This window comes from Pararge aegeria, chromosome 8, assembly GCF_905163445.1.
Source record: "Pararge aegeria chromosome 8, ilParAegt1.1, whole genome shotgun sequence".
Taxonomy (NCBI): Eukaryota; Metazoa; Arthropoda; class Insecta; order Lepidoptera; family Nymphalidae; genus Pararge; species Pararge aegeria.
This window is the reverse complement of record NC_053187.1, coordinates 2570896-2590624: the sequence shown is the minus strand read 5'-3', so window position 1 is coordinate 2590624 and position 19729 is coordinate 2570896. Positions and strand designations below refer to the sequence as shown.

Here is a 19729-nt window from a genome sequence, read left to right as displayed (position 1 = left end):
GAAAAAAAAACTTAAACAATACATCCTTTGAGCAGTTTTAACAACTTACATATAATAAATTAAGCGTTACAAAATAATTATTTTCTTTGATATAACTGAAAAGATATATATTTTTTTATTTCACTAAATGTTAGTAGCCCTTGACTGCAATCTCACTTGATGGAAAGTGATGATGCAGTCTAAGATGGTAGCGGGATAACCGGTTAGGGAGTATGGCAGTTATGTTAAACCAAACCTCCTAATCAGTTTCTACGCGACATCGTACCGGAACGCATAATCGCTTAGCTGCACGTCTTTGTCGGTAGGGTCGTGACTGTTACAAATCTGTACTAACTACATGGTGTATAAGCTCTTAGTCGTATTATGCTGTTGAAATGAGAGTCTGCCACCGAGACCAAGCGTGTCTCTTATCTTCTTTCCTGTTACTATGATGTCATGTTCGTTCTTGTAGTCTGCCACCCACAAGGCTGAAATTTCCATCAATACATATACAACGGGTAACAAAATTACAAAATAATATTGAAGGATTCATAAATACATTATTTCATAATGAATCACCCTGTAAAAAATTAAATCAAAAGAAGCACATTTATTTTTTCATACAAATGAATTCAAAACTGTCTAAGTGTTCACTTGTGACAACCCTATTGAAGATGAAAGACCGACACGAGCATAGCACCTACGCTACGCGACGCGTACCTAATAGAGTGACAGGAGTCACTTGATTTTAATTTTGCATGTGATGTTTGGGCTGTATCCGATTTATTTAAGAAAAAACTTTGGTTTACTCAAAAACTATTAGGTATTCGGTTTAACAGATAGGTTTCAGAGACAGTACATAATGTACCTCTAAAACCTGAAGTATTAGTTCGGGCCACCACATTCGTTAGATGGGCCACCTAATCATAAGTGGGAAACCATCGCCTATAAACAGGGCAACACTTTACAGGACATACAGAGGTGCTACTCTATATGTCCTGCAAATAATTACAGTAGTAGACATAATTATTAGTAGTAGTTAAATGCTTACCAACTCTACTTCTGGCTCGTACGTTAACAACGGCTCCGCATATAGCACTGGGAACTGCGAAATTTTCACCGATCATCAACAGCACCTGAACAAAAAGCATTTTATTATTCTCCGTCTTCGCTCTATCTCGTAAGGTTTAGTGTTTCGTACTTCATCACATTAGAGGTCTTTGAATTTCTTTGCTTTACTCTATAATTTGCATGGTTTTTTTTTTATTATTCTTCTGTTTTTTTTTAACTTGCAGTGTGAATAAATAGAGTGTAAATAAATAAATAAAATATTTCATACATGTAAACCACTTGAATCACTCTATCCATTGCTGAAAATCGCATTGAATTCCTTTGCGAAGTTTGTATGATCTATGTATTAATGTAGAGATTAGAAAGAAGTATTAAGATTATATAATTTTTAAATTCAATTATTTCATATAGGCTTACACTATAAGCACTTTTGAAACGTAAAGTCGGTCTGTTTGTAGTGACTCTACCATCGGTTCGGAAGGCAGATTCTACCAAGACTATTCCAACATCAACAATTTACATTTTACATTTTAACGTGTGCGAGATGAAAGCGCATGCTTCCAAGCAACCTTGTCATTAGAAAATTCGTGTAAGCTCCCTTTGAGTGGGCAATGGTTATTGAAGTCAGGCTTGAACAGACGGTAATCGTCAGTCCAGTAATCATTCGTCTGCAGGGCTAGCATGGGCGGGGGACATTTTCTCCACGGGGAAAGGATATAACGTTTATCCCCTCACGCATTTATATCCACCCCCCGAGCATGGGCACACGGGTGGACAAAATATCCACGGTGGATATAATAGGGGAAAGACGTATCCCCGGTAAATGTCACAAATTAATTATTCTAATCTGTGCTCATGGCATTGACAAATAAATTTTTCGTTTTCTGTTTTGTTTTAGTTGTCTAAGTTTTTTATTGTTTTTCTTATCTATAAATGTTCCTCGTCTGCGGCTGTTTGTTTATATTATTTATTCTGGATTTTTTCAAAGTGGTATAAAACCTAGGTACCTTTCGAGAAAATAAAATGAGTGCTAAAAAGTAAGTCTTCTATTATAAAATGTTTGAAAAGTGACTACCTATTGATTTAGAAGCGTACCTAATGAATGAATGTTTTACAGTGAAAGTAAACAGAGACGTTAATCATCAAGATCCAATCCTTCTGTTTACATATCAAATTATTGATCTTGTACTATTTTATTTAAAGTTGTCCTTGCCTTTTTCTATGGCCCATTAGTTGACAAATTTGTGTTTATTCAGATCAAGAAGTAATAAAATACAATTGCAAATGTTGGTAGATTTCATGCCAACCCACAAAACCACCTTGCCACTGGGGAATTCACAGGAACTCTTAGGAGCCAAAAGGGCAGACTCCCAGTGGCAAATCTTAGTCATTACTGAAGGAGCATGGGCCAGACAGGACGGTCAATCAGTGGAAACAGTTAAGACAATTTTGCAGTAAAGTAAGCAAGTGCAAAAAATTTAAATTATTTATTAGTGTTGTTGGCATCAAACAAGTCTTGCATAATTTTTCTTTTATTTGCAGATGTGGCAGGACATTAAAAAAGCTGCAACAGCTCGGGGACGCAGCACCACAGGCAACATATACATAGTATACATGTTGCTGTAAAGTCAACCAAGTGAAGAATTTATTTATTTTCCAGAGTATAGATGGAAGAATGCAGAATGCTCATTTATCATACAAAAATAAATTAAAAAGGATGAAAAGGTTAATTTAGAAATTTTATTAATTAAAATATTATGTATTTATAAATCTTTCTCTTTTTTGTCGAGCAACTGTTAACAATCTTGTTTGATCCATATTTGATGTCTGATGTCGTTCTTCGCTCGTATTTACAAAATTTACTGTCATTTGCTCCATTAGAGTTCTGAAATATACTTCAACTTCAACTTCAACTTTTGTTTATGGCAACCGGGTCACTTTTAAGATAGCGACCATTACTGCCAATGACTCCTGAAAATAGCACAGTATATTATGGTGAGATTGATCGGTTATAAAAATGAACCCGTACGGACTCTACAGAGTGGTTTTGATGTGCACGATGGGAAAAACAACACAAGACATATAAACATCACAAAACAGTACAAAACATACAGGTTACATCTATAAACACAGACTATAAAAAACAAAGGGAAAAAACAGAAGCGGAGCAAGCAATCGGCAGTTTAGAGTTTAATTTTTTGTGAATGAATAAATTTAATTAAGGAATTTAGAACTTTTTTGTTGATTGATGAAAGGAACAGAAGAGATTTAAGATCTATGGGTTTGGGCACACAGGAAGGCAGAATGTTGTACAGGGAAACTGATCTGTTTGGGCAATTGAAAAGAATGTGGTCTTCGGTGCCTTCCTCAAGGCCACATACACAGATGGGGGATTGGATAATACCCCATCTGTGCAGGCGTGAGGGTGTACATGTGTGACCAATACGAAGTCTGCAGATGACCGACGTCGTCTGTTTGTCGACAAGGCGGTAGCGGAAGAACCATGGCTTAGTTGGGATGGAGGGTTGGATGTCACTGTAATAGCGACCTTTAATTAATTTCGAACGGTCGTAATGGCGCTGCCAGCCCGAATCAAGTTCGGATTTGGCCAAGGAAAAAAGATCGTAAAAGAAGCAGTGGTAATGTTCCAGACTGCCTGTTTCTACGGCTTCTTTAGCATAAGAGTCGACAGTCTCATTGCCTTGGATCCCCGAGTGGCCGGGGATCCAAGCCAACGTGACCTTAATGTTGCGAAGATGGCAATCTAAAAGAGACTGCCTGATAAGCAGAACAAGGGGGTAAGTGTTTTTAGATGCAAACTGATTGGAGTTAATGGTCTGAAGGCCACTCAGTGAATCCGAGAAAATAATTGCTCTGATTATCCCGTGAGAGACTACATACTTTATAGCTTCTAGAATAGCCACCAACTCTCCAGTGAATACCGATGTATGAGGGGGGCATTTGAAGTTCAGAATATTGGAGTCCTTAGGAATCCATACTGCCGAGCCTACAGCGCCACTTATCGTGAGCTTAGAAGAATCGGTGAATATCATCGTCCATTCACGCCAAAACCTGTCGATGATACTGTAGAAAAGTTCATTGGCCCCGGGTTGTTTTTTTGCAATTCCGAAATCAAGAACAATATTCGGTTGAAAAATTAAGGCGTCATAGGGAGTGCAATAAAGAGGACACATTGAGCCAGAGAAAGTTGGATCAGGTAGATTGTTGTATTTGCGGAAGCTATTTATTAGACACGGTACAGGCTTGTTTGACCAGAATCCATTACCAGGAATCAAAGAGGAGAGTTCACAAAGTTTGGGTATCAGAGGATGGCCAGAGAGTGAAGCTAATCTGTAAAAGAAACGATCAGCCAAGTATTGTCTACGAAGAAAAAGGGGAGAGTCCACTGCTTCTACTTGAAGAGAGTTAGTTGGAGATGATTTCATAGCTCCCAGGATAGTTCTAAGAGACTGATACTGAATTTTGTCCATTTTGCCTATTGCAACCTTGCTGCAGGGTTCCAAGATAAAGGCACCATAATCCAGTACACTGCGAACAATGGAATTATATAGCAGTTTCTGGGAGTATGGGTGGGCCCCCCACCACACCCCTGATAGGCATCTCAGGATATTAATGTTTGATTGACATTTATGAACTGTATAATTTATGTGATGGGTCCCGGAAAGACGCGAGTCCAAGATAACTCCCAAAAATTTAACTTTGTTGCTAGTGGGGATCAGTTCATTGTTAAAGGCTATTTCTATAGGGGGAATGACTCTCTTCCTAGTAAAAATTACCACAATGCTTTTGGGAATCGATAATGATAGCCCATGTGAAGATAGCCACTCTCCTAAATAAAAAAGAGCTTGGTTGAGACTGTTAGAAGCAACCTCGACCGAGAGGGAAGAGGAGTAGAGGGCTAAGTCATCAGCATATTGTAAGACATTGCAGAACGGGATGACGGACTCTTCAAGGTCGTGAGTATAAAGACTATATAGTAGAGGGCTTAACACAGAACCCTGAGGGAGTCCTTTCCAAATAAGTCTTGGGCGAGAATGAGAGTCACCGTGCCGTACCTCTATAGTTCTTTCCATCGAGAAGTTGCATATAAAATGAGTCAACTTCTCAGGCAAACTCAGCTTAGATAGTTTATCTCTGAGTAAGGAGAGTATCACATTGTCATACGCCGAAGATATGTCGAGAAACACCCCAACAAGAAACTCATTCTTAGACAGAGCGATCCTGATATCAGTGGTCAAAATAGACAAGCTATCCATAGTACCCATTCCTTTGCGGAATCCAAATTGGCTTCTGGCCAATAACTTTTTGGACTCTACAAACCATTCCAACCGTTTCTTTATCATGTGTTCCATTATTTTTAATAAACAGCAAGACAAAGCAATGGGACGATAGGAGGAAGGAGAAAGAGGATCTTTTCCGGGTTTTCGAATGGGGAGAACAATTTGTTTTTTCCATGAATCCGGAACAAATCCCCGATCAAAAAAGCTATTAACCATGTCTAAAAACATTTTTTTAGTGAGTGGCCCGGAGTTAGATAGAAGTGAGTAGGGGATATTATCTGGACCAGGGGAGGAATGTCTCAAGTGGTTCAGAGAAGCCAGGAGTTCCGACCATGAAAATGGTTCGTCGAATCTATTAGGACGGCTATTAGCATAAGAGGAGGGAAGAGAATTTAAGCAAGGGACGGAAGAAGGAGCCAGGTTATCAATAAATGTCTTAAGCCAAACAGACGTATCATTACTGGAATAGTCGCAGGGAAGGAAGGATCCTCGAAAGCGTTTAATAGCTTTCCATAATAAAGTCGCAGGAGTCCGGGGAGATAAGTTTTGGCAAAATCGAATCCATCCTTTCCTCTTTTTTTTTTTGAACATTCGCTTAGCTAAAGCCGAGATTCTTTTATATAGGAGGAAATTATCGATGGTCATACAGTTACAATAATCTTTTTCGGCTTCTTTTCTGCGGCGGATCATGTCCGAACATTCCGAATCCCACCAGGGGGGAGAGGGTTTAGACGATTTACCCCTTTGTCTAATAGGGATGTTTTTGTCAGCGGCAGCTTTGAGGGAGGTCACCAATTTCTCGTGACAATCTAGTGCATTATCCTGCGACAATACAGGGAATTTATTGACAAAAGCGTCACAATCTTTGGCAAATTGTTCCCAATCTGCCTTAGAAAGGAGGTAACTACGAGAACTTAATTGGGATTTGGGTTGAGTAAAAGAGGTGGGACAGGAAATTAGTATAGGGAGGTGATCACTACCGTAGGAGTCGTGCAAAACAGACCAAGAAAGAAGAGTACCTAAATTGGGGGAGCAAAGGGAAAGATCAACCGCACTGGCATTCTTTCCTGGGGCAGTCCTGCGAGTTGGGGAGCCATCATTGAGGAGACAGATATTTTTATCCTCCATAAGGTCCACTAAATCACAAGCAAGGATGTCATAATCTGCGCTTCCCCACATAAGGTGGTGGCAGTTGAAGTCGCCTAAGATAAGAAAAGAGCCGGAAAGAGAGGATAATATGGGTTCAAGATCAGATATATGAACAGCGTGAGAGTCCGAAATGTAGATAGAAAGAACAGATATATCCCTGATTTTGGCAGCAACAGCGTTGATGCTCGTCGGAAAGGGAGGAAGAGAAAGACGGGTAAATGTGACAGAAGATTTAATAAGAAGAGCTGCTCCAGCATATCCATCGCCTCTGTCATCCCGGAGACATGAGTACCCAGAAACCCGAAACCGTGATCCCGGGACTAACCAAGTCTCCGAAATAGCAAAGGCAACAGGATCATACGAGGCAATCATATGTAAAATTTCATGTTTTTTTGGGCGTAGACTGTGGCTATTCCATTGGATGAAGTGGAATTTTAATAATATTTAGGAATTCAGACAGTTTATTGGCGACGTTGGGCGGTAGAGGGAAGTCATTCATCTTGCTAAACATATTAATCAAAAGGGTCAGCAAAACATCCAACAGATTGTCACTAGATGAAGGAAGAGAGAAAGTAGGGAGAGCGGGACCCTGGGGCTGAAGAACGGTTCCATTACTCGAGGGAGGAGGGTCACGGTCGGCGATGATTGACTGGTGAGCCAAACGGTCGTAACCTTGTGGTGACGGGCGACGGGGAGATCTTGGAGTTGTTGTAGTTTTCCTATAGGAATGAGTGGAAGGGGGAGCTGGGGAAGAAACTGTTAGATTTTGAGATGGATTACTTCGGGCAGCATCTGAGTAGGTTCTTGAGACAGGGGGATATCTTTCACAGGCTTCCGAGTAGGAGATATTTTCTTGCGACATAGTACTTTTGATGGACTTCTGCCGGGTTTGCTCGGGGCAGGACTGACTCGTGGCAAAGTGCTTACCCGAGCAAAACAGGCACCGAGCTAACGACTCTGTGGTAGAGCAATTTTTGCCAACGTGTTCTTGGGCACATTTGTAACATTTCGGCTTAGAACGACACTGATCTGCGACATGTCCAAATCTGCAGCAACTATGGCATTGGATAGTAGGGAGCTGGTATATTTCCACAGACATGGCAGTGTAACAACAAAATATTCTATGCGGCAGAACTTGGCCACTAAAAGTTATCACCACCGTCCCCGTAGGGACCCATTCTACACGACCTTCTTTGGAAACCTTCCGGTTCAGTCGTCTAGCTTTGAGTATCTCCCCACAACCGGATGGAACCTCAGCATCCTTGACGAAGTCCGCCAGGGAGAGGTCAGAGGGAACTCCCCTCACAATACCCATACGCGTGATGTTGAAAGAGGGGATCACAGCCTCATACTGATTAGCGGCCAGAAGTGGGTTGTTCAAAAATGAATTAGCTGCTGCTGGTGAGTTAAATTCGACACATATCCGATTTCTACCCACTTTCTTGATTCCTCCGCGTAAAATATCTTGCACCCTGGAATTTACCATGACCTGGCCGAACTTAATTGGATTTAGGGTAGTGCCGGCAGAAGGGGCAGACTCGACGCGCGAAACGTGAACAAGAAACGGGCCCTCATCCTTGTTGGAGTATTTTCTGCCTTCTTTAAGGTTGGGATGGATGTACAACGAATTAATGGGATCAGATGGTGCCCTGTTTGATAATTTAGCCGGTGGCTGAGCGTCCACCTGCTCTGAGGATCTTTTGTTGGCTCTGCGGGAAGGGTCGGAGGTATCCATCGATTCCCCAGCCACCGCGTCTTGCGACCCAGAAGCCTGAGAGCCCATAGCAAAGCCCACATTGCTACTCAGGTCAGGGGGCTTAGGCGGGATAGGAGGCATTGCAGGATTGTTAGCGGCGTACAAGATAGGTTAAAACACTTACTGTCGACCGATGTACCGAGTTACACAACAAACCACAAAAACTTTGCAATCAAAATCGAAAATTCGCAGAAAAAATACAGACACGTGCTATCTCCTAGGAAGCCAAATGGCCACCCCCGTTCTGAAATATACAAATTATATTATGCTCAATACTGTTGACCCAAATTAGTAGGGCAAATTGTATGTGAAAATGCAGGGTCAATGATTAATAAGAAACCATTATTATAAGATATAATTTTATAATATTACCAAACATTAATGTGCCCAATAATAATAATTTATGGGAACTTAAATATTATTTAAAGTATATATTTACAATACACGCCTATAATGATGCATAATATTATAGTGTTATGCAGGCATATATAAGTTGAGATGCTTTTTCGGGACTGTAATGAAGCACCCAATCAATCCCCAAGCTGCGAAATGTGTCTTTGAGGTACCTATTGGCCCTTTCCACACAGTTTCTTACTTGGCAGTGCCAGTTTGTGTTCTTCTCTGCAGAACTATTTGGTGCAGCTTCTAAATCCGTAGTCATCATCCAAGGCTCTAGAGCATAGCCTGAGTCCCCAATAAAATTCTACTTTGTTATTTGAACATGTAAATTAATTCCTACTTGTTTTGCTTTTTCAGATTTTCTCCAAGATTTTAATAAAATGTTGAATAGAAATATATGCACAATCCTACACTGTAATTTGGACGTGATGGTTAACCCTTGCCCATGTTAAATAATTTATCAGACATTTTTTTTTGTATTTTCTTATATTTCATTACTAAATACAGTATCTACTGCCAAGTTTTTGTACTAATTCCTCAAATAAACAATTTTATTATAATGAGACATTGTTTTTTGTATATTCATATAAATAATTTACCAGACTAGACAGGACCAGACTAGTCGTATACAACATATGCAGCAGAATCCTAGGCATGTAATTTCTACGTAATTATGAGGAGTATAATGTAATGATATAGGTGTGTAACTTTTTTTGATTTGCATTGTTTCCCTTTTATACTAGTAAATGGCAACAATAAGTAAAGTTTTGAAAGTTTGCACATTTTATTTAAAACATACCTAAGATGTAGTACTGTCCGATTCTACTTTCATACAGCTGTATCTTTTCATATTTTACTTTAGAGTTATTAAATATGGTCTATAAATATTATAAATATTAAATTGGTCATGCACAATCTGTAAAACATATTTTAAAATTATTAACTTACTTAATTGTTTAAGTTTTTGATAAACTCTAGATCTAAATAATTTGTCTTTACCAGTTGAACATCTTCGTGGATCTCCCTTTCCTATTTTTGTATTGCACCCCATTTGGGAATGGTAAGGGAGGGTGCAGTCAATGGCTCCAAGAATATCAGGCAAACCATGCTTCGCTCCTAGCTTCTAGCCACAATTTGCCTTGCAGAGTCTGTTCCCGGGAATAATAACTACTTTGGCATTAGTCTAAAATGAAATGAAAAATAATTAAAGTACCTAGCATTGAATATCTTTTCTATGTACTTATACTGAAGTACTAAGTACTGACTAATAATTTTATTTTTAAAGTAAGTATATATATATTTGATGAGGGGATGTCTGCCATTGCCAGACGGGTGATCAGTCCTATGTAAGGACCATTCCACCCTATTCCCCATGTTTGACACAGGTTTTACTGGTGTCCCGGCAGGGTCCCCCCTGAAACCTACCAGTCTCTGTGGTGAACCTAACAATATCCCCTAAGGTGAGGTTTGCTAGGTCTTCTTCACTTATTCTATCCTTACCTTGTAGTTCCCATCTTACCAACACGTACAAGGGGCACTCAGCTATAAAGTGAAAACTAGTTATCACATCACTGCACTCTGAACAGGATGGATCTTCTACGATTCTAATGAGAATTATTAGGAAGTAAGTACCTATATATACTCACATACTGACAATAGCTCCAGTAATTTGGGTCAGTTATTTGCTGACTGTTGTTTGAGCAACGGCCATGGTCTGGACCTGTCCCCGCTGATAACTACCGTCCGCTAATAGCCTTAAAGATGTGAGAACCTAGACAAAAAGTGATTAGCCATGCTTTTTTTTAAACCTACGTTCATATATAGATGATGTCTTTGCACAAGGTGATTTTAGGTACTTAATAACAACTTACTTTTATGTGCACCGGTAGTCCATCGACAGCATTTAGTGGTTAGTGCCTCATTAAGGTCCTCGCACGAGTACAGCACACAATTTTTACCCATCCGAAACAAGTGTTGGAACTCGGCATCGGGAAATTCGAACGGATTACTGGCGTCACGTATAGATCGCCGGTGTAATTTTCGTTCAGATTTCTCCATTTCACTTGAATAATAAGAGCCCCAGAAAGCACGAGAAATGTTTTTTTCGACTTTAATTCGTTGACAGAATTTTATACCCACGGCTAAGGACGGGGATAAAATTGTCTCTTTAAAATGTCAAAAAAGGATAGTTTTTCCCCTTTCATTTCTTCCCATGCTATGGGCGGGGGAAATATATCCACGAGAAATGTCAAACGGGGATAAATTTATCCTCTCCCCTGTTGCCGTGCTATGGCAAGGGGAAAAGATAATTATATCCCTTGATAGAGGATATAATCGGGGGATATAATTTATATCTCCTGCCCGTGCTAGCCCTGCTGGTGGGAGACTTCCACCGTAGCTAGTTACCACTTTACCGACAAAGACGTGCCGCTAAGCGATTTAGCGTGTCCGCATTATGTCGCGTAGATGGCAAACGGATGAAAACATACAAGGTATTTTAATTTCGATTGTAAAAGAGAGAATATAGATTTTGAATATAGATTTTTTATACACTTTATTCGTACACCCTAACCGTGTACTGTAACTTTTCTGATGGTCTTGGTGGTGGTGGTGGTGGTGGTGGTGGTGATGGTGATGATGATGATGATGATGAACGCTGGCAACAACTAGTGTTTTTATAATGCGAAGATGTTGATTGAAATCATACCAAATACATCCAGATGGAATCAAGCTCTTCGGTGCGTTTCTTGTCAAAGCTGATGACCCATCTGCCGCCGCTCCTGTTCGCGGGGTCCTCCCACATTGGACGGTACTCGTTTTTGAACACCGCGTAGTCCCTGCCGCTGCCCAGTTGTGAAGGCAGTTTCATGTGGTGGTACAAACTGCAATTAACGATAAATTAATTATAACAGGTTTGAAGCGGTGATAGCCCAGGACCCAGACTTCACTCTAGGGGGGCTGGGCTCGAATCCAGCACTCTACTCACACTTTTACATTAAGGAAGAAAGAAAGAAAATAAAAATCGTCTATATCGACAATCAATACAAATCTGTGTAAAATGTTACATTTGTGTCTTAAATTTGTTTAAAATAAAAATGTGTGATAAAGGTCAGTATAGCTGCATACTCAAAAGCTCAGCACTAGTTTTCAGCCAGCCCACTTATAACTAGGTTATGTGCGTTTTAAACAATTAAAATATCACTTGCTTCAATGGTAAAGGAAAACATCGTGAGGAAACCTGCGTACCTGAGAGTTCCCCATAATGATCGAAAAGGTGTGTGTAGTCCACCAATCCGGGCCAGCGTGGTGGACTACGGCCCTAACCCCTTTTCATTGTAAGAGGAGACCAGTGCCCTGTAGTGGGCCAGTAATGGGTTGATATGATGATGATGTACGTTTTTGAATACGAATGGAATTCTGAATTATCTTTTTTTTTTAATGATAGTTGACGGATCAAGCAGCTGGCCCACCTGATGGTAAGTGGAAAACTATCGCCTATAAACAGAGCTACAATTCGCAGGGCATGCGAGGAATACGTTCTGCCGCCCAATGTTAAGCCTCATGCCGCTGGTGACGACCTTCTTGGCGCAACGGTGAGTGCTGTGAATTTAATTAGTAGATTCCCGCAGGGGCCATTTGGGAATTTATAATTTCTGAATTTTCTCTGGTCTGGTCTAAGCAATTTACTGCCACTTAGCGATTTAGTATTTCGGTGCGATGTCGCGTAGAAACCAATTGGGGGTATGACTACCATACTCCCTAACAGGTTAGCCCGCTACCATCTTAGACTGCATCATCACATACAACCAGGTGAGATTGCAGTCAAGGCCTAACTTATAGTTGAATAAAAAAAATGCGCCTGTAATAACACCAGCAACCACGCCCTGAAGGCCGGAACACAGCATCGCAACAATGCCGCTTAACGGAAGAAATAAGCATCAGTACTATACACAAAATAACACGACACAATAAGCTCGAAACTGCCCAAACCCAACAGGCCCAAGCCCTACAGCTCTAACAAAGCTCTACAATAAAAATTACAATTACCGCCAATAATCTTCAACAGTGTCGAAGGACGTCAGTTTCACTAGATTGTCCTCCCAGTTTCGCTTGTCGTTGGTTATATACCACATACCCCATGAATATTCCAAGGGATGCTTTATTATCTCTTCTTCTTCATGAACTGTCTCAAGAGTGCATGGCCTACTAGGGGTTTCGGGTTCGTCAGGCTTTTGAGGTTTATCGAGTTTCTCGGATTTATCAAGTACCTCAGGGTTAGCTACTGTCTCGGGTTTATGGAGTTCGTGGGATTCCTCAAAGTTTTCGGTTTTATCGAGTTTTGTTAGTTTTTCTGGTTCCGCGGGCGTTTCAAATCTTTCAGCTCTCTTAGGACTCTCGGATCTTGCCGGATTTTCAGATCTTTCAATCTTTTGAGACGCCTCGGACCGCTTGTACGTGTCGGACCTTTTGTTTGTCTTGTACCTCTTGGTCCGCTTAGTCATCTCTGAACTCTCTTTAGTCTCTGATGTATCGAGTGCTTCTGGTGAATCCTTATCCACGATTTTCAGAAAGACCTAAAAGTAAAGAATTAAAATCATTAATATCAGAACAACCACCTGTACAGTTCGCTTGCACGTCAATTCTTGCTGTCGATTGGACTGCATATTTTTTTTTTTAAAAACCAATAAATACACACATCGCCGTCTAGCCCCAAAGTAAGCGTAGCTTGTGTTATGGGTACTAAGATGACTGATGATTTTATTTTTATGAATAATATACATAAATATATAATAAAGAAGTCACTTCCCTTGTAACTCTATTTAATCTGCGTGTTCGCCGTGTGTACAGCGCAATGTACCGATTGCAACTCTCTTGTAAAAATATAAAATTTTCCTATTAAAATAAACGGTCGCGGGGCGACTCGCTGTATCAGCAACAGGAGTCGTGTTGCGCTATGCATGGGTCCCCTACATACATACAAATACCCAGACCCTGGAAAACATTCATGCTCATCACAAAAAAAATTCCAGTAGTGGGAATCGAACCCACGGCCTTGGACTCAGAAAGCAGCATATCGGGTTCTGCCCACGAGTGAATAACATAATTTTATTGAACTTCTCCGTATACCGACTGCTAGCCATTACCGCAACTGCCACCGCATCTGTTTCGGGAAAATTCAACCAGCGATGGTTCGCGCAGAATTTCTTTTTTTATGAAATTATGATTGATTAAATTTATTTTTATAGATATTAGGTACTCAAAGTTTTATCTAGCCCCAGGTGTTAACGACGCACGGAGTTTGTAAGCGAAAAAAAATATGATCCATTTTGCAAATGATGATTCACTGTAGAATCTCTTTTAATTAGGTCATAACGTTATTTATTACTCTGCTCAATCAAAATGAAGGTTATCATGGGATATATTTCGAGCCCATCCGTGGGCTCGCTCCAGAAAACACTACCTCAGAAACAGAGGAAGACGGTACTTCTAGTGCCGTCACTAGATGGCGTTCTTTCGATCCATATAAATCGTAGTTGTCTTTCACGCGATGAAATAAGTAAATGTAAAATCTCACATCCGGCACTCTGGTCACGCAAACGAGAGCTTAGCTGTTATTCGTTGAGAAGTTCCGTCCTAGGTCCAACTTACAGTTTAGATAAGAGTGGCTGACGGAGGCCTATATTATGCCCTTGACTGCAATGGCTTTTTCGCCCAATTTGCAAGATTCCTTTAATTTACTTCATAACCAATGATTCCTCAATAGTCATATGCCTAGAATTCAAGCCTAGATTGATGGCGATGTGCCATCTTTATACAAAAAACGTCACGGATGGATATAGAAAAAGTCTGGTAAATATAGTACCTACCTACGCACTTATTTCACATTGCATTTCGTTATGCAATAACTACTTAGATAGGAACTAAAGTAAGTTAGCAGTGAACACAACCATAACTAAGTTCCTATACCTACCAACTAAAAGTACCAAATAACAACAACCTCTCCTTTACACTATGTGCTAGACCCCGCAACCATCAGTTTGCAGAATCAGTCATTCGAATACTAGCAATATGCTCGCCAATAGAGCGACCGATCATTTTTCTAATAAGTATATCGGCAAGCTGTTAAATCGTATATCGTAAATTGGGTTTTTAACAGATCTCATAAAATCAATTCTTCGAGGCTTGTAGTGTAAACTGTGCTGTAGTGGACAACTCCTTTCCAGATTGTGATCGGTTCAAGGCATATTCCAACACGCTGGTCCATTTCAGAGATTTCACTCGCTCTTATTATAGAGAAATCTCGTGCATGCGATGACTCCTTAGATACCGAGGATGTTTTCTTCAACGGTGTTTTAATTAGGTACTTACGTTTATAAAAGGAATATTAAATATTACCTGTTTGAAATTAGAATATCCGTTCTTTTCTATATTTTTAATCTTACTACCGCGACCCATTTCGGTACTTTTTACCGCATTTACGCTCTGAGAGCGAGACTTGAACTCTAAAACTTGCAATTTACTCACTGAGGTTACGTCTGTAACGTAGTGTCAATTGTTGTTTACTAATCTCGAACTTTACGATAAATTATTATGACTCAGAAGTCTACAATCGTTTGTAAACACCATATAGAGCATAGATAAAGAAAATCGGAAGTCCCCGTTTATTGTATTTCGGGGTTGTAATCTTCAAAATAAAATATTTTTTGAATTCAGTATGAAAACTTTGTGACATTAAAACCAAATATCTTCTCAGCCGAAAAAAAAGTATTACTTTCAACTTCAAAGAGCTCAAATTAAACTGTGGAACGATTAGGATTGTTTACTTTACTTTAAAAAAAAGTGTTGATTGATTTTCGAAAGTTTATGTAAGAAGTACCAACTTATTAAGGGAAGGGTAATATAAGTTTAATATCTAAAATGGTACTTTCAGTGCCTTTGCTACACATATTTTGACTTCAGAATACCAACATATTAATAGTAGTATTAAATGAAAAAAAGTACAACACTATTATAGAGTAAGGTTGGCAACCCTAGTCATATTGTCCATAAAAAAAGAAATTTAAGATTTTTTTACTCTTTAGTAGGCATTAAGGCTAGTAGTAGAAATCAGTTACCTTGTTAAACTTCCTCTATTCTCCATTCTTCATTCATCTTATTGATCTTTCAACGAACGGTGACGTAGCTTTGCGAATAATTTATACAAAAAAAAGAGGGTAGGTAGACTTAATTTTCTTTCAAAGTTACTCAAGTACTATCTTAGGACATAAATAACTTACGATGTCATAGTAACAACAGTGCACACACGCTCAAATACTCGCGCCTAAGAATTTTATTTTACGTACTCACAACTTTTTTCACAAGTATAGATTGCGCTGATAATAATCAAATATTCAATTATTTTTATCTATATTATGTCTTTAACTCTGTCTACATTGTGAAAGTTACCAGTGGGTCGATTGTGAAAATTGTGATAATCACATTGCAACTATCGCGATTGTTATTATTGGCTGGATTTATGGAACTCTTGCTATACTTGCGTATTTTAGCCAATACTTGAATAGAATCAGCCAATTAGAGCCTTGCGGTCGTCGCTGTCATTCAACGACAATCGAATCTATGGAGGGTAGAGGTAAGGAGAGTCATCTGTGTATATGAAAAAGTGTCGTCAAAATGTATTAAATTAGGATGGCGCCACATTTGCATCAGGGTAACTCTTAAAAGAAGCGCCAAATATAAATATTGTTAGAGTAGGCTTGAAAAATAAACAAGGAAGTATGGAGATACAAGGAAGTAAGGTTATATTTACCACAATATTTTGTACAACGTAAGTTGTTGAAATTCTCAATAATTAACTACTTTAGTCGATAATGACATTAAATTATTTAACTCGGCATACTTCAATTCATCTACGATTGCTACATTCATACCATACACTGTGCATCCACCAGCGCCATTGTGAAGGATTTTTGAACTGTTATTTAGCGCAACAACTGGACACTTTTTCAACTTTTCTCCCATATAAGATGACTCTCCTTACCTCTACCCTCCATAATCTAATCGAAAGTTTCTTCTCTTTAGTCTATGGGTAGTTAACACAGACAAGTAACGTTAGTACGTATAAAGTCAGGCTACAATGAGGATAGAAACACTATCATGGTCTAACAAGTTAGTTTTCAATATGATACAGCTTTTTCGCACACTTAAAAGCTATCTCTTTAGCGTCAGGCCAAATAAAATACCTAGTTAGACTCATTGGTTTAATATAAATATGTTACTATCTGGTAAAACTCAGTTGTCGGATAAAAAAGAAACCTAAAAGCAATGAATAAACATATATATACCACTGACCTCTATTAGACCTATAATATAACAGTTCAGTGTAATATAAATAGAATCAACACTAAAATATGTAGAAATGAAATTATTTATTTTGTGTTCTCTTTACTTATTGGCTTGATAGGCTGCCAGAAAGAGACACTTGTGTTCTTTTCGTAATTACGTAGGTTTTCACATGGTTGCAAAAAACTGTAGTTTGGTTGGTAGTGGTTTCCGTATCAAAAACTGCTGACAATATCCATAAACAGTAATATCTAAAATTTACGATCACAATCAGATCATTATTACCTAAATATATTAAGTTACTTGTAAATTGGCAATATGAATTTTACAGCTGTTGCCGGTACCGATGCAATGTTGAGCACTTAATAAATGGTGGGGGTTAGTTTGCGAATTATCCCTTAAGGTATTAAAATAGTTCACACATTGATTATAATTTTCATATCGTTAATTGCAGCGAACGAACAATTTAGAAGTCGCCCTTTCTAACAAATTGTAATTCGAAATGGTTAATTAAATATTTCAAAACTTTAAAATACCACAATGTTTAAAAAAAATACAAAGTCTACATTGTTATTTACAGTATAGACAGATAAACAATATATCTATCTACAATAATGAGCACAAAAGATCCTGGAGGGTCGAAGTGCATCCGCTGAAGCGGGCCTCACTACAAGATAGTTTCACCAGATAATCTCATCCAATTAATCTCCTTCGTGCCTTCTCCATCTACAAGACATTGGCGAAACCTTTGTGGATCTTCCAAGTATACGTGACATTGGCGAAATACAACGTGCCGATTAGGCATACCTAAAATCCAGAAAAAGCAAATGAAGAAGACATTGGCGAAGTACCTTGTGCCCAGTTGGCACAGACAAAAGCCATAAACACGAATTTAATTTATTCCTATCCACATAAATATAAAAGACGGTATATCAAGGTTCACCACAGACGAATAATTTAATTTAGGGTCAATATCAGGTGAATAAAACTTACCTGTCAGGGCTTCTGCTAACAATATATACACTGTTACACAAAAAAGAACTGTTGTAACAAATTACTCAAAAAGGTCTCAATATCCAAAGTATAAGTATATAATAAACACAAAATTAATTCAATCTAAACAGATGAATGTTAATATTAAAATCAAAAAGCTGGTAAGAATTGTCAATTGAAAACACAGACTATTAACCAAATAGGAGTTTGACATAAAGAAACAGAATAATTTTTAGATACCGGCCTAGAATAATTAATCCCTAGTGATGTGAGTGACTAGTGTTGGGTAGGACATTATTTGAAAAAGAGTTTGTAAGAGTATCCTCATTTTTGTACTTATTCATTACATTACATTGTACCGCTTCAAATGAGGCGAGGACGGAGAGCCGTTGTGAAGCTCGGCAGTACATTTGAAGTAAAGAGTATAAGTATGATATTTGATGTTACGGCAGTCAGTCATATTAATATCCTAGTATCGTAAAGTAATATAAAACGTGCGAAAAAGTATTGTTTGTAGGTAATTAAACAATTATATCTTTAAGTCATATAGGTATATACAGTGTGTCCCTTGGGAAGTGTACAAACACCATTTGTTATCGACAAAAAAAGTGAAAATTTCTTAGTATTTAATATCGAATTTTTTAAACTCACAACTTATCTCACAACTGCACATTATTAATACAAACGATATTGCACAGGTAACCGATATTCGTACACCGACTAATTCAAATTTCAAAATATGTAATGTCAACTCAGGTAAATAATGAAAAGTCAAAACATTCGCCTCAATAGTCACCCCCGCCTCATATATCTCTCTAGCTCACTTGAAACGCGTCCGCGTATAAAGAATGACGCTACAGCGTATTGTACCATGAGCCTCGTTTCTTCTCGCTCTTACAACTCCGCGACATTGAATTTGAAGTAGAATATTTTTTAAAGTTGAGCCTCTCTTACATTTATCGTTATGTACGGGACAAATGTACTGCTTCTTGAATGTTCTACTCAGACTCACAGTGAGTCTGAGTTTGAGTTTTATGCTAATAACAATGAATAATAAACAGAATCAGGACTAAAAGTAGTTCACCACAAATATAGGTTTTATGTTAATATACCTAGTTGTTAAATGTTTATAGTTTCACTTTAGTGCGAGTGAAACAAAAATTTGTGCTATTATATATTTGGTTCTATTATATTATTTCAAAATAAGTCAAGAAATAATATGTCAAAATGGTTACCTTTATGTATCGTAATAAAATCAAATTAAAAAGTATTTGCGAATCCGCTTTTCCTGTCAACATACACATACCGTCGTTAAGTATATTTCATTCTGCCGTATAATGTTTGTTTACATGTGATGAATGTTGCTATGAAGATTTTTTTGATTAATTTATGTTGGAAATCTTTTAGAAAATTTTGAAACTATAACTAATTGATAATGGTTCAATCGCTCAGCGCGCAAAACCATTAAACCAAAAAGAAGAAGAAGAAACTATAACTTTCAATAAAAGTGTCAAACGTTTAGCTAAAATCTCTTGTGCCAACGCCGTTGAGGGCTGTAATACTTATTTCGATAATTTTCAAAACAGAATTCTTAGGTTATTAGTGCTGTAAAATGTTGGTTTATCGATAATTTGTGTTGTGGCGCAGTGGTCTTATAAGCGGGAGGTCCTGGGTTCGAGCTCCGGCGGGGAAATTTGGAATTTATAATTACGTTTCGGTACGTTGTCGCTTAGAAACATTA

General features: G+C 38.5%; 1 protein-coding gene across 3 annotated transcripts; it reads right to left on the bottom strand.

The window, feature by feature from the left end:
• Positions 1-260: 260 nt before the first annotated feature.
• On the bottom strand, positions 261-18097 carry LOC120625885 (eukaryotic translation initiation factor 4E-1B-like). 3 transcript variants are annotated; one of them, XM_039893143.1, is made up of 5 exons: positions 17989-18097; positions 12703-13229; positions 11363-11537; positions 1031-1115; positions 261-467 (listed from the first exon to the last, which is right to left on the bottom strand). In XM_039893143.1, exons 2-5 carry the CDS (start codon positions 13155-13157, stop codon positions 334-336), a joined length of 849 nt encoding a protein of 282 aa, XP_039749077.1. In that variant the 5' UTR covers positions 13158-13229; positions 17989-18097; the 3' UTR covers positions 261-333. The 3 variants fall into 3 exon arrangements, with proteins under 3 accessions (XP_039749077.1, XP_039749076.1, XP_039749075.1); XM_039893142.1 differs by lacking the exon at positions 17989-18097 and adding an exon at positions 15771-16134; XM_039893141.1 differs by lacking the exon at positions 17989-18097 and adding an exon at positions 15052-15224.
• Between the last annotated feature and the right edge of the window lie 1632 nt (positions 18098-19729).

What these genes read in the sequence shown, in the direction of transcription:
- LOC120625885 (XM_039893141.1), bottom strand. Translation starts at nt 15,111, where the DNA reads ATGGGTCGCGGTAGTAAGATTAAAAATATAGAAAAGAACGGATATTCT. An exon ending in GATATTCTAATTTCAAACAG is followed by an intron (nt 13,230 to 15,051) that starts GTAATATTTAAT and finishes CTTTACTTTTAG; the next exon opens with GTCTTTCTGAAAATCGTGGA. An exon ending in ACGAGCCAGAAGTAGAGTTG is followed by an intron (nt 468 to 1,030) that starts GTAAGCATTTAA and finishes TGGAAATTTCAG; the next exon opens with CCTTGTGGGTGGCAGACTAC.